The 23,987-nt window shown below is 46.6% G+C and overlaps 2 protein-coding genes and 2 non-coding genes across 8 annotated transcripts in view; 2 read left to right on the top strand and 2 right to left on the bottom strand.

Moving 5' to 3' along the window:
- Window positions 1–1,309: 1,309 nt before the first annotated feature.
- TAF12 (TATA-box binding protein associated factor 12) lies at window positions 1,310–12,687 on the bottom strand. 3 transcript variants are annotated; one of them, XM_038377963.2, is made up of 7 exons: window positions 12,540–12,687; window positions 9,529–9,611; window positions 6,544–6,795; window positions 4,797–4,874; window positions 4,295–4,409; window positions 3,557–3,645; window positions 1,310–1,785 (listed from the first exon to the last, which is right to left on the bottom strand). In XM_038377963.2, the coding sequence occupies exons 2-7, from the start codon at window positions 9,595–9,597 to the stop codon at window positions 1,750–1,752; spliced, it is 639 nt and encodes a 212-aa protein (XP_038233891.1). In that variant the 5' UTR covers window positions 9,598–9,611; window positions 12,540–12,687; the 3' UTR covers window positions 1,310–1,749. The 3 variants fall into 3 exon arrangements, with proteins under 3 accessions (XP_038233891.1, XP_043362087.1, XP_038233892.1); XM_043506152.1 differs by lacking the exon at window positions 12,540–12,687 and adding an exon at window positions 8,167–8,250 and having other exon boundaries at window positions 9,529–9,543; XM_038377964.2 differs by lacking the exon at window positions 9,529–9,611 and having other exon boundaries at window positions 12,540–12,681.
- A 1,552-nt stretch (window positions 12,688–14,239) lies between these two features.
- Window positions 14,240–14,311, top strand: TRNAC-GCA. The gene has a single exon. It is a non-coding gene; the product is annotated as a tRNA-Cys (tRNA).
- A 419-nt stretch (window positions 14,312–14,730) lies between these two features.
- Window positions 14,731–14,872, top strand: LOC119845598. The gene has a single exon (XR_005289650.1). It is a non-coding gene; the product is annotated as a U11 spliceosomal RNA (small nuclear RNA).
- A 5,266-nt stretch (window positions 14,873–20,138) lies between these two features.
- LOC119845403 (discoidin, CUB and LCCL domain-containing protein 1-like) overlaps window positions 20,139–23,987 on the bottom strand; it is a 66,126-nt gene continuing 62,277 nt past the window's right edge. For all 3 annotated transcript variants that reach the window (XM_038377661.2, XM_043506150.1, XM_043506151.1), the window contains one exon: window positions 20,139–20,980. In XM_038377661.2, coding sequence (XP_038233589.2) covers window positions 20,457–20,980 — 524 coding nt within the window. In that variant the 3' untranslated portion in view covers window positions 20,139–20,456. The remainder of the gene's footprint in view (window positions 20,981–23,987) is intronic.

The following is a 23,987-nucleotide window of genomic DNA, read 5'->3' as shown; positions in this document are numbered from 1 at the left end:
CAGCAAACGAAAGTTTGGCCAGCAGAAGCCTATCACGGTGCCACTCGAAAGCCACGTTCAGCTTCGGTAATTATCAAGGGTTGGGGGTGTTTTACTAACCTGTTGCGTACGTTAAAGCACTCTTGCATTGTCCTTTTTGTGCCAGCCATCTATCAGTCGGATGGCTGTCTCCCTTGATTTATTTCCTGACGCCACCTTGCCCAGAATAAAAGTTACCAAGAGCTTTGGGTTAAAAGAACCCCAGGTAACAAGTGGGCCAACCAGATAAGAAGTCTGGATTTTATCTGCGGTGCGGCCTTTAGCTTGGAAAGCGGATGACTTATTTTAGGACCACGTATATATTTCAGTCTTTGGGGGCAGCTTTCAATTTCATTCTTGTCGACCCAAAACTCAAGAGGTACAGATTTAGGAACACCCCTCCCCTTTCATGTTTGCAATTTGAAGAACGTTTCCCACCTGATTAGCAGAGTTACTAGGGTCATTGTTTCATGTTCTCTGTGTGTGTGTGTGTGTGTGTGTGTGTGTGTGTGTGTGTGTGTGTGTGTGTGTGTGTGTGTGTGTGTGTGTGTGTGTGTGTGTGTGTGTGTGTGTGTGTGTGTGTGTGTGTGTGTGTGTGTGTGTGTGTGTGTAAATCTCCCCTCTGTATTTCCCACCAAATGCATCTGATGAAGTGAGCTGTAGCTCACGAAAGCTTATGCTCAGATAAATTTGTTAGTCTAAGGTGCCACAAGTACTCCTTTTCTTTTTAGGGTCAAATTTGTGGCCTAAGCTTCAATTTATTTTCTAAACAGTTTTAAAGTGAGTTATGTGCTGGTGAAATGTGCTCAACTGACAGCCCTGGAGTCTGAAGACTTCCATTTGGTAATGGAATAACACATGCTTCCATCCCACCATCCCTGATCTGCAGAGAGCCAGAGGGAAGTCCGGTCTCTGTGACTCGCCAAGTCCTTGGCCTTTCTGCTGCAGCTGTCAGCCAGGGCTCCAGTTGGTCTTAATGTGAACCCTTGTGCACTAGGAACTGGACAGATACCATTAGTTTATTTCACATAGGCCAAACAGCCAACAGATGGTAGGACTTGTGGTCACTACTCACCTCAGTCGGATCTCAACTGGCTACTTAGAGGCAAAATGGTCTGTGCTGTCCCTTACCAGTGCAAGAGCCATCCTAGTCCTCCCCTCCATTTTGAACCTAAACCTGGCATGTCCTTTAAACATCCCTGCAGCAAGCCGCCCCTCTCTCCTACTGCCTAGAGATTGAAATGAGGCGCTGTACACACATCAAATGCAGAAGCACGAGACAATGCCCGGCTTTAGATTAATAATTTCTTTATTAATGTAAAACAAATGCAAGTATTTATATAAACATTGACATTACAAAGTACTGGAACTGGCAGGTGGGAAGGGGGAAAACGAAAACCTCTACAGATGCTTCTAATACTGTCCCAAACAAGACCAAAATGCTCTGTTCCTTGGACAATCAATCACTTATACAATAAACCACTTTAAAGGTCACAAATAAAGTCTTTGTTTCAAGATACGATGCGCTCTGATTGGGGGCTGGGGAAGGGGGAGCATATCATGGTTTTTGGCCGATCTCCTCAAGGTCATAGATATTGCTGCACTGTTAATAAAAAATATATGCTTCTCTGTAAAGCATTAAAAAAAAAATCCCATGGATGGTGTCATGGAGGCTTCAGCTTAGAGGCAGATATCCCCAAACGCACAGTTGTCTCCCTGTACTCCCAGGGATTATTTCTTGGTTGTTTTGCGGATCAGTGCCATCCTCTGAAACAATAAAGGGAAAATACAGGGAACTGAGCGACTGGAACATGGTTATCTGCAAATCAAGCTGGGAACGTGGCTATAAAGGAATGAGATTGAAGAAACACAGGGTCCACAACAGGTTGCTTATGCAATACCATATGCTGAAAGTAAGCTCTGGTGAACAGTGGCGATATATCAAGAACTACAGACACAATGGCCTTTAAACACTTTGGGAACCACATTTTAACAGTTAAGATGGGTTCTAGCTAAATCCATTTGTAACTTGATTTGTCTAACTTGTGGGTGGGGCCAAACTATAAGCCATGCTGAGAAGTGTTCCACCTGGGTCCTACTCAGGCTTGTACACGTCTGTGGGCAGTGTTCTACCATGAATTAGTGGACCAGTATTTAAACATGGTTCTTTAAGGCTATTTGAATCCTAGCTTGGATAGATCCATAGCCAGAAAGTTAAAAGAAAAAAAAAAAAAAAAAAGAAGTCAGAGAGTCTGGGCATCTCTCCTTGGGAGAAATTCTGTCTGGAGTCATCATTTTGGTTTGGTGATTCTACCTTAATCCTAATTTCACTCAGTCATTAGCACAGTTTAATATTTTACTTGCATTGTGCACTGAATCAAAATCCACCTGAAGGTCCTCTGTCCGCACCCCATAGCATTTCATCTGCTGTGTCAGGAATGCAGCTGTCACGTTACCATGCTGGTGCATTTCGTGGGTGTAGAGATTTTTATTCATGGCTTTAGTCTTTGACTTAAAAACCCAGCAAATTCCAAAATTGGAGCAAGACAGAAACCAGTACTGAGTAAGCAACTAACAGCTGAAATTCCAGGACAAGCACAAGTGCTCTTCAAGAGGAGCCCCAGCCAGATATTTAAGTAGGAGGTGAAACAATTTTCAGCTGCCCCTATATACAATGGCAACAAGTCACTTGCTGCCACATTGTGCAGCAACCATTTATTTCCAGTTGAAGGGACTCTGCAGTAAGACCTGGGTCACTGTTACATACACGCATGGCTGCTGCCCTTAGCTGACAGAGCCATCAGCCACACATTTTAATGCCGTATTTAACAAACGGCAAGACTTACAGCCCTAGTCACTCTTGATCATAGTATGCAAACAGCATCCCTGGACTCCCGTGGTTTTATGAACAGGGATTCCCTTCAGTCAACATGGATTTTTAAACTCTTCTGGAGAGAGAGCTTTCTGGCTATTCACACGGATGCTGGCTCCATGCGGAATGGACCATGAAAAACCAGCCATGCAGCACTCTCTCATGGGCATGATTGTGTTTTGGATCCTGAACTGAGTGCCTTCTCCCTGACCGCTTAACTGGCTATGGGTGAAGGGTTGTTTTAGGCTCCTCCTTGGAGCGTCAGAGGCTAGGTGAGAATTGCTCTCCAGCACTGTCATCAATGCTTAACTGCAAGGTCCACTGTGCAGGGAGCCAGCATTACAAACTAGCAGTCTCTCGTATGGGGCTCCCAACAACTGACTCTCTACTGCAACTTGAAGGGTGGGACCACCAGTTAGAAGAGAGAATCTAGCAGCAGCCTCCCTGTATTAGATTGTTGCAGCCTTAAGAACACACTGCACTCTGAGTCTAAAAGAATATTCAAGATCCACAGTGTCATCGGGATTCCATTCTTTCTTGGCCACAATGCAAGAGTGGAGATGAACAAGAGCAGCACTGGCATGTGTGGAAGGAATTGGACAAGGACTCTGCCTGTATTGACTTCCCTACATTTGGCTATTAGTGCATTCACAAGAGGCTCCTCACCTGTTTGTGAGCTTCTGTAGTGCAGGCTTTTTTGTATGGCCGGATTTCTTCAGAACCAAAACCAGGGATCCACATGTTCCACTGGCGCTCTGGAACAGAAAGCGCAGATCACTGCATAAGAAAGCTGTGCAGAATGTCCAACACAGGGAAGCCCTCAACATACCAGAATAATAAGAACTATTCAGTGAACCTCCTGGTGCCAGGGCTGCAGATATTTAGTGAGAAATGGGGGTGCTGGGGAATCCTGGACTCCTGTGACTAAAGGCACCACAAAGGTTATTTATTATTTGTACTGTGCTTGCATCTAAGGACTCGAGTCAGGGTCCCATTGGGCTAGATACTATATACAGCTATTGTAAACAGCCCCTAAACCAAAGACCTTATAATCCAGGTTACAGAATGGATATAAAACGGCATGCCCGTGCATAGGAATAGGAGCGTTTGGAGGAAGAAAACATAAGGACATTTAAATTGTCCCTGATTCCCAGCAGGTCCATTAAGAAATGATGCCTAGACAGCCACCCTAGGCTCAAGTTCATAAAGGGGCAGCCTCCTCCATTTCTCTGCTTCCACAAGTTTTGGTTAGACTAATTCCCTCAAATGTCCCTATTCAGCGTTTGCTCTGGTTGTGTAGCGTGTACCCAGATCCCTACCCCAAGATCTAGCGGGGACAATCCCTTTTCAGATACTTCTATCCCTCAGTTCTGTCTCCTCACTGACAAGATACGAATCTCTTACCGAGATGCAGCTGGACATCCTTCACTTCCAGAGTGTTTGATTTGCGATGTCGGGCAAGCTGGCAGGCAGCTGTCACCACACTCTCAATGAAATCATCAGCAATCTGCAACAGCATCTGTGGGGGAGTAGGGGGTTGAAGAAAGGAGCACCTCAAACCCATTCATATTTTTTGGATGACTGTTACAGTCAAAAAACGTAGTGACCACCATGAAATTCAACCCTCAGAAGCCACTGCTCGCTAATAACAGTTTGACCACACCCTACAGAAAAGCCACTGGGATGTCTGTCACCAGCAAAAGACTGGTTAATAAATTAGAATGAATACCTCTGAGCACCAGCAATGTATATGGACCTTCAGCACCACGTTTGAAGCTGACCAGAGCTTGCGTAACAGCACAATAGTATAAACCAATCCTCCCTGTATTGGGCAAGGGGCTACGTCAGCTCTGGATTGGCTCTGCATGTCCCATTTTACTGGTACGGGTTGTCACACATGGCCTACCTCCTCCACATCCTCATCCAGCTGCTCATTGGGATCCACCTCTCGCACCAGATCCTGCAACTTCTTCTTGGTTAAAACCTGAGGATAAAAGGGTGATCATTTTCCACACTGCATTAGCAATCTGACTGGCAATACACAGCACAGCAGAAAAAAAAAAAAAAATTGCTCTTGGACTGCCCCCACAACGGTACTCCACGGTCCAGGCCATGCACAGTATTGACAAAATGTAACACCCCAGGAACTGCACAGATAAAAACTCGGCAATAACTAGGCATTCTCAAACCTACTTGGCAGCTACAAACAAAGCAATAGCCAATGGGACAGAATAATGAATAAGGCTGTCCTTTCATGTGAGACAACATTTGCTACCATCTCAAAATACTGTTGATTAAAGCAACAGTGTGCTGGCAAGAAAAAACAATTGCATAATGAGAACTCTTGAAGGGTGGACTGCAAGTACAAGAATAATTTCAATAACTGCAGGGTTATATTATGGGCAAAAGATAATATTTTACATTTCTATGGTGCCCGCCATTCAGAAGTACTTCAAATAAGGTACATACACCACCACTGGGTGGAGGACAGCAGTCAATTAGCACAGAGCATGCTGCATAACAGCTGGGGGGGAGTGAGGATTTTATTAGTTTCTGAGCATCAGCAGCATGCTCACCATTGTAGGATATAGAGGGATGGTATCACCCTGTCCCAAAAGTCTTACAAGATAAACTAGATACATTTGGTTCAATGACACTGAGGCAAACCCCTTCTCTTTTGAGAAGTGCCAATGAGTCAAATGTCCACAAAGCCTGAGTTTAAAAAGCATCAGAAAATCTACACAGAAACTTGGGACATTTAGTTTGTTTCCCAGAGTAGAATGAAAGGCTAAGTGAAAGCTACTGGAATCTGAATCTGCGATTCCCATAAGACTTGGGAGTTCAGACATAATTATGCTGTTAAGCCACTCCCCTCCAGGGGAGCAGAGCCTTCTCTCCATCTCAGCTTCCCTCTTAGTTCTTCTGAAGCGGAGCAAAAGTTTCCATTCCAGCCCCAGCATTGCCACAAGAGTGGAACTGCATGGGGTGGGGGTATTTCTGCAGGGAAAGGAATGGTGTTGGAGAAGACTGAAACCAGATACCTTCCTTTTTTGGAATATGTCCCATTTTGCTGCCAGAATGCAGCCAATCATTTTATGTGTTAAAAACTGAAAACAAGTGTTGCATTATATGCGTAAAATGGCAGCTGTTTGACTGTGGTGCTGCTTCCTCATTGTCCCGAGGAGGTATAAGTTACCTACACACACCATAGGTTGGAGCCAGCAATCTGACTTCAGCAACCAGGTTTAAACTGACCTTTTGACCTATTTCAGGGAGGCCAGGGAGGGGAATCTAGCACATTGCCCTACACTTGTTATGATGACCTACATCACTGGAAAACAGATTTTCATTGTATTCAGTATTTTGTTTTTCATACAAGCCACACTTTGAATGGGATTTTCTTATCTCTCTCTGATGTTTATCACTAGGAGACTAGATGCAACCTGCAGCTGATCTATACAGTTTGTGTCTGATTCAGATTGTAAACTCAAGAGAGGCAGGAACCGGATCTCTGTAGCACTGGGTGAACCGTGGATACTCAACTGATAAGTTTAATTAATGTAAAATATTTCCAGGTCATTTAAGGGAGAGTCATCAAACTAAGGGAGGATCTGAACAACTCCCGGTTTGCCCAAGATCTCAAGTGAAATTACCTGGTTGCTTTCAGGACTTAGGCGTCCCCCTCCACTAGGAGTCCCTGGCATCTTTGCCACAGTGGTACTGTTTGCCATGGAGCTCTGTGGTGGCGTGTTGGCTGGTTCTGGCTTTATCGAGGAGAAACTGGATAGGTTGATCAAGGTAGATGGGCCAAACTGGTTCATAATCTGCTGGGCTTTAGTCTTTAAATCATACAGCTTGTCAAGATCCTGCTTCTTTTTGGGGTTGTGAGGACCCAGACCAACCAGCTGGAGAAGGAAAGGAACACCAAAGTGAACAATGGGGTAAAGGTGTGAATTTAGAGATTGGATTTCACTCCCTAAACTCCCCCTCACTATCTGTACTAAGACTATATCCCAGAGGCAGTGTCTGGAGGCTTTCAACTTAATCCGATACTTCCAAACACATTTTGAGGGGAGGAAGGACATGGGTGGAGAAAGGAAAATATTTTTGTACATTAAAAATAAAACTTTAAAGGAAGGCATTATGTTTGCACAGACTTCACTGATTGGAGAACCGAGGATGGGTTGTGAAGTCTGACTGAGCCAGCCTGAGTACATCCTAAGAACGTTGCATTCCCTCTTCCAGTCTAACACCAAAATTCAATCCAGGCCTGAATCCTACAGACCCATAAAAGGTCTTTTCCCTCTTCTCCTACCTGTGCCTCTTTGGTGGCAGCCTTAGGTCTCCATACTTACTCCTAACTGGCAGATTAATGACAACCTCCTGATGTATAGTTGGGAAGAGTTCACGAAAGAGGAAAAAAATCAGATTATAAACTCTGCAGGGCAGGGACTGTCTTTTCGTTCTATGTACCATGGAGCCTGGTCTACGACTGGGGTCTCTAGGCACTACCACAACATGAGAGACTCCATTTTTACATTTCAGACATCTACTTAGCTGGGAAGAGGAGAAAGCTGATGCAAGGCACCTCATGTAGCTGCGCTGGTTAGAGTCAGGCAGAGAGTAGGAAGGTACAGTTAAAGCATCTGCCACACAACCCCAACAATGCATTTCAAGTCTGACCTGTAATTATTCCCAAACCAAGACATTTCCAATAGTAGGACAGTTTTGCAATGCGAACAGATATTGAAAGTTTGGCCTAAGCCCTAGAATTCAATTTCACCTATAAACCTTGTCAGCATTAAACCAGGTCTCCAAAAGTGACAGGACAGTAGAAAACCCACCTTTGCCTCTAATTCCTTTGATTCCTCACTTCAACTGAGGCTTTCAGCTGCACAATATGGAATTTAGTGGACTGTCAAACAAAGGCCAGAACTGACTAATTTCATACGCCTAACTAACGGCCTGCTCTTTCCAGATTAGCCATAAAATTCTCAGATTAACTCACGTCATAGGCCACTAAACACCAGATGATAACATTTGGTTATCATATCATCCGATGAAGTGAGCTGTAGCTCATGAAAGCTTATGCTCAAATAAATTTGTTAGTCTCCAAGGTGCACAAGTACTCCTTTTCTTTTTGCAAATACAGACTAACACGGCTGCTACTCTGAAACCTAACATTTGGACTGGATCTGAACTGGCAACCTAGATTAGTAAATAGGGTCTAGAACCTTGAAACATCTAGTCTTCCTAGCACACTACTACAGACCTACCACTTGGCTTCCTTGCCGTCAGATTTGTGGCCCACAGCTCCACAATAGCATGGCTCTGTCCAAACCTGTGTTCTTCAGTTATCACTAAGAATGGTAAAGGAAAACTGTAGTGATTAGTACTAATACACAAATATTTATTAAATTGTTTGACCTATCAGAGTAAGAGGTTTCAGATGCTCTTACAAGTCTTTCATCATTCTATTATCTCAATTCAAAGAATGCAGTTGTCAATGGGATACCTGCTTCTGCCACTATTTTGCTGATAATTCAGACCAATAAGTAGGTGGTTACATAGAAAATACATCTCACTATTTGAAAGGACAGACATTAAGCTGTGAAGTGACATTTAAGTGGAAACTTTAATAGCAGTCTATATTAACTCTGAAAATCTTATTGCTCGTGCATTGAGGCAAATGCGTTTTCTGTGTCTGAACATAAAACTGGTTGTGATGACAATTTTTGTATTTCTGACTTTTGTTTTAAGTGATTTATTTTCCATAATTAGATGTTGGGGTCTCAAATTCTCTTATACTGCAGTTTTCCTCTATAAAAGAGCACCCTTCGGAAATGTCTCTTCTCACAGTGACAAGTGATGCAAGCTGAAAACAGGCTACCAGGAAAAAAACAAAACAGATCAAGGACATTTATATATAAATTAAGGGAAATAATATTTTCTACCTTTTGTAGAAAATGTGATTTTCCCCTATAACAGCATTAAATTCTTTGTTAGTTTGTATTAATTCACACAGAAAAATCACTCTTAAAAATAATCACACAAGAATGCTTAGACAGTGGATATTTTAGTGTTTCATTCCAATGCTCAAAGTCATGCACTGCTGCAAACATATTACATATATTTTTCTTTAAAAAAAAAATATAAATGCAAGTCACTTCACGTAGCTCTGATATCAATTTCTAGCCCAATGTTAACAGATTTTAAAATAATGCAAAATCCCTACGTTTGTGTCTTGGGATATTCTTCAATCATACAGAGCCCTATGAGCTCTTAGTTGGCATTTCTGGAGCGAGGCCCCTAGAGCATAGTGCAAGAAGCAGAAGAAAGGATTCCTGCTTCTGACACTAGTTCGCTGGGTGATCTAGGGCCAGTCACTTAGCCCTGTGTCTCAGTTTACAAAGTAGGAAATCTTACCTACCATGGAGGGGTCAGAAGATGTTGTATAAAATGCTTTGAAATCCTTGGGCAAAAAGCACTAAATTAATGCAGAGCAATTTTTACGCTCACCTCTAATTTCAACCTTTGGGCATAATCAAGTCATCAGAACACAAACAAAATGTGGATGCACAGGTTTCAACCTCAAGTCCTACATGGCACTTCATGGCAAGCTCAAGCAACTTACTTACAGCTATCTGAGTGTCTAGATCTTTAATTACATCAGCAACTGCTGTGGGCCCAGTGAATGGAGAGGCCATTTTCCAAAAGCTTCCTGTAAGTAAATAGCCAGTGTTAACCTAGTCTCCCCTCCTCCTGTGCTACATACCTCTCATTCCCACAAAGATACCAATTGTTTTGCATGTCACCTACCATATCATAGGAAGATCAAAATACACACCACAACACAGCTATGCCTTGTCCTTATTAAAATGATCAGATGTAATTTTTCTGGGTGTTTAATATGAAGCCTTACTTTAAACATTAATTGTGAACCTAGCGTTTCTTGTCTTCTGAAGTGGTAAGGTATTTCCCAGGATCCCCAAGGGTGAGGGGAAATCTATGTTTATGTCAAATCTTTGCACCGGAGTAATCTGTATTGTAACTGAGTAAGTATCACTATTGCAGCGTTAGACTAGAAGATGCAAAGTTACTTATCGTCTACAGCAACAAGATAACTTGTTGAACCATTCACCAGAGTGCTTGCAGCTCCCATTTCCAGGAAGAAAAGACATTGAGCAAAGAAACCTATACAGAGAAATTAAAGGTAATCTGCAAAGGATTTTTTAGGAAATTTGGATATACTTTTTTTTTTTTTTTTGCACTTTATGATGGGTAAAGGCTGAAAGTTTTCTTTACAGCTTGCTTTTTAATTTAGAAATATCGGGAGTGTCAAGTCTGGTCATCCCCTGTTTTGCTAGAGGACCCCTTTGAAGTGGTGGATATTTCAGGAGAGGTATATTGCAAGTACTTATACATTAATGGTAAGGTCAGGATTGGCTGAATCTTTAAGAGATCTCCTTTCTACCAAGTGTTCATTAGGCATTGGAGTGAAATATGTATTAAAAAGTTTTTAACTGTGTCTAAAAACCTTCCTCCCTCTCAACTGTTCTGCTTTCAGCCTTGCAATGTCATAATTTCATTATTTCTCAAGTTATCACAGAATCTTCCAGGATAACGAAAACCAGAATTTCTAGTGTTAAAAATTAAGCAGACAAGACCCATTCCAGCCTCCCATGCTCATCACAACCAAAGAAATGTTACAAATTCAGTTGTTTTCCCCTTTGTAGGTCATGTTTAAGGGTTTGATTCAAATCTTAAAGTGTGGAGAAAAAAATGTCAGCACACTTTGTAAAAGGAGCCACTGAACACTGGCACTATGGCTGATTACATAGATGGTCATGGATCTTATATTAATTAATCAGGTTCAAAGACCTAAATATGAACAGAGGCCACCCATCTTTACTTTAAAAAAAAAAAATCAGTTCCACCACTTCTGAAACGAAGAGTTCATTTTGAACCAGTTTAATAAATTGGACGTCAGGAGAACACATTATACAATGCATCCACAGCCCTACTCAGGTTTCAGTATAAACAAACTAAAAACATAATTGTAGAAACAGATTCTGTACCCTAACACCTTTCCATAATGTTCTTCCTTGTGTTCAAGTCAGGAATAAGAATGGTCACTCTCAACTCTAGGAAAATTGATATTGTTTTCTTGCATATCAGAGCAAGATGAACTCATTTTAAAAACTTATACAGGGGGTTCCCTGTAGCTATGCTCCATTAACAAAGGTTTAAAAATTAATCTAATTTCCTCACAGACTTCTAAAACTTCAGTCTCTGAATCCCCAACTATGGTATAATTAAGTTTTCACAGACATTTAGGGAAATCTCAGTAAATTCCGCAAGCTTCCTGAATTGAACATGGGCTCCTAGGTGCAACGACAACGCACTAATTATGACTGCATAGTGTGCAATATATATTCTCACCAACAAACAAGCTCTATTTTCCAAGATAGCATCTGTGGATTTAGCAGAATATAAATGCTGCATTTAACTAAGGGAAAATGTGTAGAGCCCTGTGCGAATATAAAATTTGTATCTGAATCTGATTTGCAAACATGGTCAGCGGACATAAAGCAGATATCCACAGATTTGCGGGGTTCTAAAAATGTGTTTTTACTTTACATTTGCAGGTCCAAAGTCTTCTAAACAAAACACTTCAGGATTTACCAAGGTCTAAGTACTTGCTTATTCAACATGTGTCCCTTGGGACAGAGTTGGCCATTTCTTCCCCTTTAGAGATTTTTTTAAAGCATACTTCCCTTTCACTTCAAGTTTTTCTCTTAGCTGCTAAAAGATATAATATGGCATCTCCAATGAGAAGCAAGGAAAAGGAACATGCATAAATTTTCTAAATGTGAGAACACAGAGGGAAATTCCAGTTTCTCCTACAATATAGCTGTACCCACTGTCTGAAGTAGTTTTTCATTGCACAAACAACTGAATACTCCATGGGAGCTTACAGATGTTCCAGTCACACAGTAAGAGTTCACTTTATTAACTTCAGTACACCATGACCAAAGTGATTTTTCACTGAAATTGTAGGAAATCATTGGGCAATCAAATGGATCTGCCCTCTATTTTCAAATCTCATTTGAAACCAACTTTTTAATCCTTAGAGCTTTGAGGTTTTCCTTCTGTTATTTTCCCCTCTCAGGCATTTAAGAGCTAGAGTTTGGATTGAAGATGTGATACAAAAGAAAGTTAGACTGCACTTTCACATTTGAATTTAGGACACCAAGATATGGTATCCCTGACACCCCCTTGCTCTTGGCTGCACTGTACCCAGCTAGGCAGGGAAGAAGAATCCTCCAGCGATGACTTAAGGTTTGCGTCATTCACATGGTGTTTCACTCCCAGTTCATGCATCCCAGGCGCGGCAAGGGGATGCTGGAGATTAAACCCCCTCCTCAACTCCCCACGCTGGAGGTGCCCCTCTGGTGATGACAGGAGAGCGTGAATGCTCCCTAGAGAGTCTCCTAGGGCTTAGCTTGCCTGGAAGCACAGAGAGGGGGGAGCCCTTAATCCCCTCCTTGGTCCTGCCGGGGAGCCCCTAACTACCCGCCCAACCCCCGCTGGGGGCGGCCGTGCCCCGCGAGCAGACTCTCCCCCGGAGGGCGGGGCCCGCACTCACCGGCGCCCCCTCCTATCGCCCCATGTTCCGCGGCCGGACCCCCCCGGCTGAGCTGCTGCCGCCGCCGCCGGCTCTGCGCTGCTCGCCCGGACCCTCCTGCCGACCCGTCCTTCCGCTGCCGCCGGAAACGCTCACCCGCGGCCAACCAGAGCCTCCCTGCCGCAGCTGGCAAGGAAACGGCGCCGGGCATGCGCACAACGGGCAGCCATCCCCAATGGCGCATGCGTTAAGCCGCCACCCCGAGAGCGCCTCTACTAGTCAGTTCCCGTCATGGACTGCGCATGCCCCAGCCGCCCCCCGACCTCTGCGCAAACTCCCCATCCTGGCGTGTTCCCATGGCAACGCCTCAGGCGCCTCATCTGGCCGTGCCCAGCCCCCTTCCCCCCCAAACACCTAGACCCTTTGGCGCCCCCCCCTGTGCCTCCCGCTCGGGGTCCCCCTCCCCTCGGCTCCGCTGCCGTCCAGCGTGCGGGTAATAGCCCCCGGCGGCGAAGGGCAGTGAGGGGGGGTTGATAGAGTCCCGCCCCCCCCGTCCCGCGAGAACGGGCGGTTCGTTGTGGTGTTTAATGGGAGGTTGGACGCAGCCAGTGACCTGGCTCGGGGTGCGGCGGCCGCTTAGATTGTAGGCCCGCTAGAGAAGGGGCCACTGAGCCATGTACAGCGCCGAGCACCGGGGGGGGGGCAGGTCTGTGACTGCCCCGTCTTGGTGCGATCCTCTTACACATTCCTACGGCGCGGTGAATAATAATGACTCATTATGAAATGTTAGGTCTCAGAGGAGCAGCCGTGTTAGTCTGTATTCGCAAAAAGAACAGGAGGACTTGTGGCACCTTAGAGACTAACACATTTATTAGAGCATAAGCTTTCCTGAGTTACAGATGCATCCGATGAAGTGAGCTGTAGCTCACGAAAGCTTATGCTCAAATAAATTTGTTAGTCTCTAAGGTGCCACAAGTCCTCCTTTTCTTTTTATGAAATGTTAAGCACAAAAAAGACGAATCAAAGAGGTACTGGGCAGAGCTGGGCCCGAATTTGGTTTCCATTGGGATTGTGGGGGTCAGCGTTGGGGCAGTGCCTGTCAGCTTGGCTGTGTTCATGTTGTGCTCACCTTGTCCATCCATACAGGTAGCGAAAGGAAAGGGAAGAAAGGAGCTACAGAGACTGAGGGTCGACAAGAACGAAAGATGGACACAAGCGATGGTGAGAGAAAGGTGCTGGGGGAAAAGCAACACACAGTAAGCAAAAAGAAAAGGAGTACTTGTGGCACCTTAGAGACTAACAAATTTATTTGAGCATAAGCTTTCGTGAGCTACAACTCACTTCATCGGATGCATCTGTAACTCACGAAAGCTTCGTGAGCTACAGCGATGAAGTGAGCTGTAGCTCACAAAAGCTTTTGCTCTAATAAATTTGTTAGTCTCTAAGGTGCCACAAGTACTCCTTTTCTTTTTGCGAATACAGACTAACATGGCTGCTACTCTGAAACAGACTACTCTGACACATTTCAGAGTAGCAGCTGTGTTAGTCTGTATTCGCAAAAAGAAAAGGAGGACTTGTGGCACCTTAGAGACTAACAAATTTATTAGAGCATAAGCTTGCGTGAGCTACAGCTCACTTCATCGGATGCATTTTACTCTGACACAGTAAGCAGTTATAGTAACACAGCCTTGCAGCCAGGTGAGCAGGCTTTCTGGGGGCGTGGGGGTATAGCTCCGTGGTAGAGCATTTGACTGCAGATCGAATGGCCCCTGGTTCAAATTCAGGTGCCCCCTTTAAACAGCCCCTTTCCTCCCCTCCCTTGTTGGCGCCCATCTCTTCCCCAGGGGCTGCTGCAGCCTCCCCCCTCTGAGGCTTGGCTGAACCTTTTGCCTTGTTTTGAAGCTGCTGCGGATTCTCCGCCTTCCCCTCCCCCTGGCCCCGCCCCTCCCCCGGCTCCTCTTTGCCGGGTCTATGGTGGAGTCCCAGCATGCCATGCGCCGTTTTTGCATCTCCTGCCGGCCCACTCTGGTGCGCACAGTTGAACGATTTCTGGATAAATTACAGTAAAATAAACGAAAAGGCCGTGATGGGACTAGATGGGGGTGGTTGTGGGATGTGACAAGTGGCTTATCTCAAGGGGGGAACCGGCCTCTCGTCCTGAGCTGCAAGGCTGAGTGACAGACTGGGGAGGCGGGGCCGCCGGGTGGTTGTTAAAAAGGGCTTCTGCTGTGTATGGCACATGGAGTGGGGCGGCTGCGGCTTTCCCCTGCCTCGTGCGGAATCGACATCAAGAGATTTCGGAAGCACAATTTTTGCTCCTGGGGCAGCTGGTAATCGTTGGTTCCGGCGCCCCGAAGTGCAGTGTTAAAGTCAGACTGAGCTCCCTGTGATATGGTTTTTTTTTTTAAGCAAGTGTTCTGATCACGTTTCTTTGGGACGGATGTTTTCTAACGGATGATGTGAAGGGTTTTCTAGTACCCTAAATTGTATTTCTGTAACTCCTTGTAGTTTAAATGAGAATGTTTTCCTCTTTTTAAGATTGTTTCTCTAGGGTATAACTGCTCGCTGACTGCTGTCCTTTCCACTAAGGGTATGGGTGAATGTAAGTAACACTTGAAATACATTTCTAAATGCCTAGTTCAGAGAATATTTATTTCTGCTCCAAATACAAAGGTAGTCCTTCCTCTAGCTTCGAAGTCTTTCATAATTTTCCAGACAGGAAGTACATTTATCCTCTAGAATTTAATTTGCTTTATATCATTATTAACTACCTAGAACAGAATATGTGTATTTTCCCTTCCCCTCACTCTGTTTTGGCCTTGCTGTTTGCTAAATACTTCATGATGCATTATTTATCCCTTCCCAAAGTTAGATTTTATTGAAGCATGAATTACATGGGGGGGAAAAAAAGAAGCAAGACACCATTTGTATGCTTGCAGTTATTTTAACAGAGGGCCATCTAGCAGAGTGAAAGTAAAGTTGTTTTCCCTGTTTGAGTTTTAACCCCCGCAGGTAAAAATCAGATTTCCCCAAATCTTTCTGCAATCTGCAAAATATTGTTCCTGAAAGTGATCTTGTGGCTGGCAGTGTTTGAATCAAAGAGAGGGGGTGGATAGATTGCTGGAAGGTGCTGGGGAGGTAATTCTTTGGGTGCTGGGATCATTCCAGTTAATGCTGGTTATCAAGAAAAGGGGCTCAGCCCACCTCCCACTGCAAACTAATGCAGACATCATGCTGGGCACAGTACTATGATTTATTAACGTATTTATTCACTGTCTGTATCTGTGTATATAGCCAAGTGTACAAATTTTGTACACTGAGTTTTGTCATAATAGATTAGATAAATAAAGGATGTCTATGAGGATTAGATACATAGATAAAAGGTGTTATGAGGATAGATGAATGGATAGATAGCTAAGGGAGGAGTGTATGGGAATGGATGGTTAGATATATAAGGGGGTGTATTGGGATGGATGGATGGATGGATAGATTTTACAAACATTTTCTCTTTCAAATATGAATCTTAAAAAAGTTAAATGTCTCCCACACAGTTTAAACAGCACAACTTTCAAATGACAAGGACAAGCACTAGTCTAATGTGCTGAGGGAGTGGCTGTATACAGAAAAGTAGCCCAGCAGAAACATGCTGTTATGAGTAACTGTGCACTGCCTAATGATGCTCAAGGCCCCTCTCAATGTGCTCTTGGGAAAGGGGAGTTTGTGTTAGAGACACACAAACAATTTCCAGGGAAGACTGGATTTGCTCTGCTTGCAAAACATTCAGATTGTGAAATTTCCTGGGTACTTTGTTCTCTGATATTGTTCACAATTTGTTGTCACGGATGTCAATGAGAGTTTTGCCATTGACTTCAATGCAGACAGGATATCACCCTAGCAGTTTTTGATTAATTTTTTTGAGGGTTTTTTTTTTCCCTGAAACAAAACTGAATGTTTTTCCAGTCTTCAAAAACCAAAACACTTTTGTTTTTCTGTTTTTTGTTGTTGTTTCCCCTCTGTCTTTCTTTTAACCCTCCCTTTTTCCCACTAAGAAAGAAAGAAAGAACCCCCCCAACTGAAAAAATAAAAATTTTGGCTGAAACAAAAACCTTCATTTTAGTTGAAAACTGATTTAAAAAACAAACATTTAGATATGTTTTCCTGCTAGTCCAAATAACTTTTATTCCCAGCTCTTAGGGGGAAGTGATGCCCACAGTAACCCACCTCTGCAGGCTAGGAATGCTGATGGCTTTGGGTGGGAGCGCTAGGAAGAAAGTCATTGTAGCCAAGTGCATGGTTCCTGAAACCCAGCACATTCTGTAGCCAAGACGGAGGAGTTGTAAAATGGCTGGCTGTTGCCTCCCACCTTTCTGCCCTCCTGGGTGGAAATAAAGGAGGTCCAGTTGGTCTAGTAGTCATACAAAGGTTTGGGCTTCAGGAGGTTCTTGGGAGGCAATATAATCCAGAGGAATGAACAGACAGGAGACGGGAACAACTGAGCTCTATCCCTAGTTCTACTGCTGAGTGGGTGTGGGGAATTAACTTTGCCTCCCTGCGCCTCAGTTTCTGCACATGTAAAACTGGAATAATGATTCCTAGCTTCCACCTGGAATATTGCAAAGATTAATGAATGAGTGCTCATGCAGTGCTTTGAACATGTACCATGCAATGAAAAGGCCATGGATTAATCCCATCCAAGCTTCATAGCTTGACCACAGGAACGTCACTTGTGTCTCAGTCAATGTTACAGGGTAAAAGGAACAAACCTAACTGGAAACCAGAACTGGATGCAGCCAGCGATTGGGGAGGAGAAGGTTTCCAAATGGAAATACCTAGCTTTGATTGAGCCATTCAGATCAGATCTTCCAGTAGTGTGAAGCAGCATCACTCCACTGAACAATGTGGATTTCCACCAGACCAGGATATGGCCCATTCCTTTTCAAGGACTGGAGCTAAGCGAATGGGGCTTTTATTTGGAATCAGTCAATTGCCCTTTGGGGAGATCCAGGTACTGTGACATACGAACCCTCAGGTGCACCATGAGGCCTCCGGAGCAGCATCACCCAAACCTGGGGAGCTGCAATATTGGCACTTAGTACCCAGTCCAAACCCCACTGTAGTCAATGGGAGTCTTTCTGTTGAATATAATGGGAGCTGGATCAGGGCCTTACTGTACACCCCCAGTGGCTCTGCCTCTCCAGTGCCAAGCGTCACAACGCTGCGGGGAAGATGGCTGTTCCCCGTCACTGAAAGCAAACAGGGTAGGCAAAGACTTAGGGTTGGTCATGGGGTTTCAAACACCACAAGGGGGCTCCCACGCTGTGGTATTGAACTTGCAGAACCTCTCACATAGGAAGGTTCTTGCTGAGCCTGGACTTGCTGAATCATTCTGTGCATGTGCATGAGGAGGTACCACAGAGTGCTGCGCCGGATGGATCTGCAGCAAAAGACAACTAGACACACGCATCCTGAGATTCTTGGAATCCATCTGCTGAATATTATAGAACCCCCTAATGGTCCTGGGGCTGCTGCCAAAGCGACAGGGCTTTATCCATGCTGTGAGGTACTGCCAGGAGCTGTACGTGCCTCTACGTAAGTATTTCGGAATGAATGGGGGAGTGCATATAGGGAAGGCTGCACAGCAATCTGTATGTGAGGGTGTGTGCATCTCTGGAGGAGTGTACACGTGTGCTTTTGTTCAGGGTGACTGCAGAAAATGGGCATAGCAGAATGGCCAAGTGCAGTGGTTCTCAAACTTTAGCAACCTGAGGACCCCGATTTTGATTTAAAATTTTTCATGGACCCCGAAGCCGGCTTCTAATTTTCCCTGGGGGGTGGTGCTCAACCCCTGCTCAGCCCCAGGTCCTGCCCCCACTCCACCCCTTCCCCCAAGGCCTGCCCCCCACCCCTCTTCTTCCTGCCCCTGCCCCTGCTCCAACCCTGCCCCTCCTCTTCCCCACCTCTTTCCACCCCTCCCTGAGCATACCCCGTCCCTGCTCCTTCCCCTCCCTTCCAGAACCTCCTGCACACTGCTGAATAGCGTGGAGGGAGGGGGAGGAGTTGATCAGCGGAGCCGGTGGCCCCACACATGACTCACGGACCCCTGGAGCTGGACATGACTCGCGGACCCCCCAGGGGTTTGGACCGTGGTCCCTAGTTTGAGAACCGCTGGCCTACTGGATAGGATACTGAACTGGGACTCAGGAGTCCTGAGTATTATTCTTGGCTCTGCCGCTACTTTGCTGGGTGACCCTGGGCAAGTCAATGCCCGCTCTGTGCCTCAGTCTCCCTATCTGTAAAATGGGGATAAGGATTTATTCATTTGTAAAGTGCTTTGAGAGCTACTAATGAAAAGCACTATTAGAAGAGCTAGGTGTGATTATTATTGTTGTTCATTCTTCTCTCCTTGGGAGCACATTGTCAAACACAACACAGATTTGAGGCTCCATTCCCCATGCACTGGAGGAATTGGCAGCCTGCGATGCTGGAAGGATGGGGTCAGCCAAGAATGAGCAGTTCTGACACTGCAGTCATGGGTCTTTTCCATCCATCTGGCTGCTGTTAGAGAAACACAGTTATAGATCAAATTTCCCTTGGGAAACATTACTGTCCCCAAGCAACACCATGGAGTTGGGACGGCGATGGTACGTGCTTAAGAAGAGCACCAAGCTCCCCGTCCTGTCTCAGCACTGCGGTTAATGTCTAGTATTGCTATGCAGCTTTCTCCCTTTCCAAGAATCTTGGATTAAGTGCTTGTTGCAGGGACAAAGGCAGAAAGATCACAGGAAACAGGTGCAATTCTCTAACAGATAGAAATGAATGGCCCATGACGCTTTGTAACCAGTGTCCTCCTATCCCATTACAAACATTGCCTACTTGATCAGTGAAGAAGCCAGTTAGAGAGAGCATAGAATTGCAATTCCTCTCCTCTTGATTCCAGTTTCCCCTGATCTGTCCTACCATGCATGTGCAGAATATCTGTCGCTTCATAGCTGATTTAAAAGAGGGACTTAGCTCCAGATCTTCAAAGGTATTTAGGTGCCAAGCACTTAAATATCTTTCTGCAGACACACACGTAAATAATTTCATTCCTAAAAACTGCTCAGGTGATTAATGTGATTTGCCTGCCTAGCATCACTGTTTGCTGGACTGAGCCCCTGGTCAGTGAAGTGCAGGTGTAAAAAACATAGTTTGTGGGTTTTTTTAAAAAAACATTTTACAAGCCCTAATTTATCTGTAAATATTTTCCTGCTCTTTTGATTTTATACTTCAAGGAAGAGTAGCCTTTGTTTTGGGATTTAAACCCCCATACCAGCTTGTGCTGGAAAGGTATCTGTCTGCCAGTGACAGGAGACAAACACAGGAATTGAAACCGACTAGAAACAAAACATGAAACTGACCTGCCTGCTTTCACCATGAAAGGCAGAAGAACAAACAAACCAACGGCCTTGGCGCTGATGAGGTTTGTAAAATTCCATTTAAGTTTTAATACCAGAGGGAGGCATTAGAGAGCTCATACGGCAGCAGGGGGCGCTCTTTCACTTTATGTGTAGCCAGTGGCAAAGTATAAATGATGGTTATTAAGAAAACAGTAATAGTGATGCAGGTAAAGGAGAGAGAGAGATAGATAGATTTATTTATTTATATATGTTCATTGATCCTGAAACTGCTCCTTTGAATCTGAAAGGGAGGTGAAGATGATCTGGGGTATCTATTAAGTTCAAGGGAAAAAAACAACCCAAACAAAACAAAATAATCAGGTAGTTAGAAGGATCAGCCTCTTCCACACAAATTGGTGCTATAAACCCCATGGCTATTTCATTTCCCTTTGCTGGTGATAGACAGGGCTGCTGCTTCTTGCTCTATAGGCCCAGAGCAGATTCCCCAGTGCAGCTGGACCCCCTTCTCCAGCTGCCTGGTGTGTGTCCCTTTTCCACAGCCTCACAAAGGTTCGTGGTAAATGTGGGTGAGAGGGGAGTCTCGGATCTGGAAGCAGTTCCCTTCTGGGGAGGTGGTGAGCCCCGCTAGGCCGTCACCCCACAGGGTGGAAGTCCACTCAGTCTGAGGCTCTGTGTACACAATGCTGGCTTGGTGGGATCCCTCCCCTCTTGTGCTGTTCGGCGTCTCACCAAGCCGCTGAGCTGGGAAGTCATACTGTGGCTGGATCCCCAGGGACATCGGGGAGGCCAGCGACCCTGCCCGACCTTGGGTGGTGGGGACTACTTTGATGACACTGGTGTTCTTCTTGGCAATGGCTCCCCCGGCCTCCAAGGCCTGCTCTGTGAAGGGGGTGGCGTATTCAGGCTCAGGTGGCAGGGGCTCTGCGTACTCGTGGTACTTGCCCGGCACGTCATAGTGGTTCACTACCAGCGGGAGCGTGTAGCCTTCGTCCAGGGCGGGTTTGAAGGTGGATGGGGCTGTCTGACTGCTGGGGCTCACCTGGACCACGTCAGGCTCAGCATATTCTGCAAAGGAAAAGCAGCACAAGCCCTTAGAAAGGCAACTGAGCCCCTGAGCCAGCTGGTCCCATGCTATGGGCACAGATTTTCCAACCTAAGCCTGGAAAGGATTCCATCACTGGCTGCTCCGGTATCCAGCTGCTAGAGCTGGGGGAGGAGAGGGGTGTGTCTTGTTCCTTCAGGCCTCCCCTGTGAAGGACCAGGGACCTCTTTCTGCGAGCCCTGGCCTAGCTCCTACCCCCATTGGTAATCATTGCAGTTCCTTGTAGCTGATCGACCCTCAGCAAAGCAGCCGATTGCTCTCTCTGCCAGGCTTTCACCAGCTGGTGCAGATGATGGCGAGATGCCCAGACATCACCAACAATACACTCAAGGCCTCAGATCCCTGTCCTGTTTTCAGCTGATGGATCCCTTTGTACGGATGGCACAGTTATCAGCTGCTCAAGCATTCAGATGTTTGCTGCTGGACTGAGGCCCATTTCCCCTTCCTGGGTGACTGTCAGGTCCTTCAGCAACAGATGGGGGAGAAGATGTCTGAGAAACCGGACTGCCAAGAGGAGAGGATCCCAGGAGCTGAGTCTGAGAAATGGCCTGTGGTAGGAAGCTGGGCAGGGAACCAGTAAGGGGCTCGGAAGGGCTGATTCCAGCCACATCCTGTGGGGCTCTGATCTGGAACCCAGTGGTGAGGGTGGGTCTGGGGTTCCCTATCCTCCCTAGCACAGGGGGAGGAAAGCTTCCCTGAGGTAAAGGACTTAAGGACTACAGAGCCCAGTCTGGGGCTGTTAATCTGATATTGGGTCAGGGGCTGTCTGGCCTGTAGGACTTTTTACTGCCCCAGAAGGGGTGAGATTGTGAGAGACCTGGCCGGAGGGCCAGAATCATGAGACAAGACCCACTGTTGCAACGCCAAACAGCTGACATGGGGGTCGGGGGGGGGGAGGGGGACTGAGGTGGATTTGCTGCAACACTGCCTGGCTGTGAGGGGATGGGCTGGCTGATGAGTTTGCTTGGATACCCTCCCTCTGCCACCTACCTACCTGCAGCTCCTTTATAGACCCTATGTTGATGTATGTCAGGTAGCAATCAAGCCACTAGTGGGGACCCCAGAGAATCCACTGACAGAGAAGGGTCCCCCAGCAGAGTCAGGGCAGCTGGTGACACACATCCTTGGCAGGGCACTCCTGGGGCAGGAGGAGGTGTTGGGGAAATGTTCCTGTTTACACCAAGCTGCTGGTACCCTTGGCAGCTGGCACGAGGAAGGGCTGCTGGGACCTGTACTGAAGGCTGAGGTAATCCTGAGCTGACCCAGCATGGGGAAGAAGGGGCCAAGGTGGTGCTGTAAAGCTGCCCCCCCACCCCACGAGCCATACACTGAGCTGAGCTCCAGTGCAGGAGGAACCTAGCCCAGAGAACGATCTAAGATCTTAACCCACCCCATTGCTGCAACATGTGGGGCCCAACTCCTCAGCTGTAATGAGTGCCCCAGTCCCACAGAAATCAATGGGAGCTAGGCCCAGCCCTTCCTGCAGTGGGGTTTGCCCTAGGGACAGGTGCCACAGTAGCTGCACTGGTGTGATCCCCCTTGTGTAGAGAGGAAAACCCTCCCTTGGGATCGGGCTCCACCTGCTGGGCGTGCGATTAGTGCCTGTGCCTGTCTGCAGGAGGGGCGCACACCTATGCAACAACTCCAACAGCCAGCTGAAATTGGGGCAAATCCACAGGACAGGCAAGGCCTGGAACGTGCAGAGACAGGCAGAGCACTGTGCGCACACACAGGCAGGACAACAGAAGGGCAGAGAATCCTGATCAAGCTGGGCGTGGGCTTAGGGTTACAAACATGTCCTTGATCGGCTCGTGCCAAGGGCTGAGAGGAAGCCAGGCTGAGGTTTCTAGAGAGAGCGAGACTGGAGCTGTTCTTTGCAGCTGCGCTGGGTTGTTTCAGTGAGACCTGACCGGTGGAGCCTGGCTCAGCCATCTGGCCTGCTCTGGCTCAGGAGCTGCTAGCAGTGACAATGGGAGCAGGAGTCTTTTCAGCGCTAGGCTGGATGGAATCTGGCCCAGAGCACCAGTGGCCATGGCAGGGGAGTGAGTTTAATGGATCTCAGCCCAGTCTGCAGTGAGCAGCAGCCCACACTGGAGAATCCACCACCTCAAATGCCCCCTTGCTGTTGGGGGTTGCGGGGGGAGGAGAGGGGAGGGCTAACTGGCCATGGAGACTGAACTCCATCCTTCCCTGCACAGCTAGTTCTTCCAGCTCAGGGTTGGCCAGGGGATCACGGGGGAAGCTTGATCTGTGGATAAACAGAGCTCTTTGGTCTCCAAGGCTGTCAAGCCCCAGCCCTTTCCCACCAGGAAAGCTGTGGGGAGGGTGGCCACAGAAGCCCTGCATGACAGTATCATCCGCTACACCTCTCTGCCCAAAGGCGGCCCACTCTCAGCCCACAGCGGGAGAGGGGTCTCTATGCCAGGCCATGGCTTGGGGCATGCACTCTCCGGGAGATGTGCTATAAAGATTCCCTCTCCCCGGCACAGGAGGCTCCTGTGTCAACGGCAGAAATTTCACTCTCGCTCCTCTTGCCCCCTTAGTTAGCCAGTTCACTGCTGTCTGTGACTGAGCCCTATGTCTGAGCTGGGCTGGCTGGTGTGGTGGTACCAGTGCCCTCTGCTGGCAGGTGCAGCATTGCATTATCTGTGCACCTATTTGTTCTGTCTGCTGGGTCGCAAGTTCCATTCTTGGGTGGTGCATATGTGTAGGTAGCAGATCATGGAGCCTGGTGATAGGTGCTAGTGCAGAAGCAGGGCTGGTTCTGGGGGTGGGCAAGCAGGGCAGCTGACTTGTGTGCCAAGTTCCAGGGGACTCTGTACCACTTGCCTTTTTTGCTGCTCTCAGGGTGGGGTGTGGGGAGGGAAGGGGGAGGATGTTTTCTGCCCTGGCCAGCAAAACACCTCAGGCTGCTCCTGCCCAGGAGAATGGGAGTCAGGACTCGAGTTCTGTTCCTGGCAACAGGAGGGA

The sequence above is a fragment of the Dermochelys coriacea genome, chromosome 19, assembly GCF_009764565.3.
Source record: "Dermochelys coriacea isolate rDerCor1 chromosome 19, rDerCor1.pri.v4, whole genome shotgun sequence".
NCBI classification, from domain to species: Eukaryota; Metazoa; Chordata; order Testudines; family Dermochelyidae; genus Dermochelys; species Dermochelys coriacea.
The sequence above is the reverse complement of the archived record's forward strand: the minus strand, read 5'-3'. Positions and strand labels throughout refer to the sequence as shown.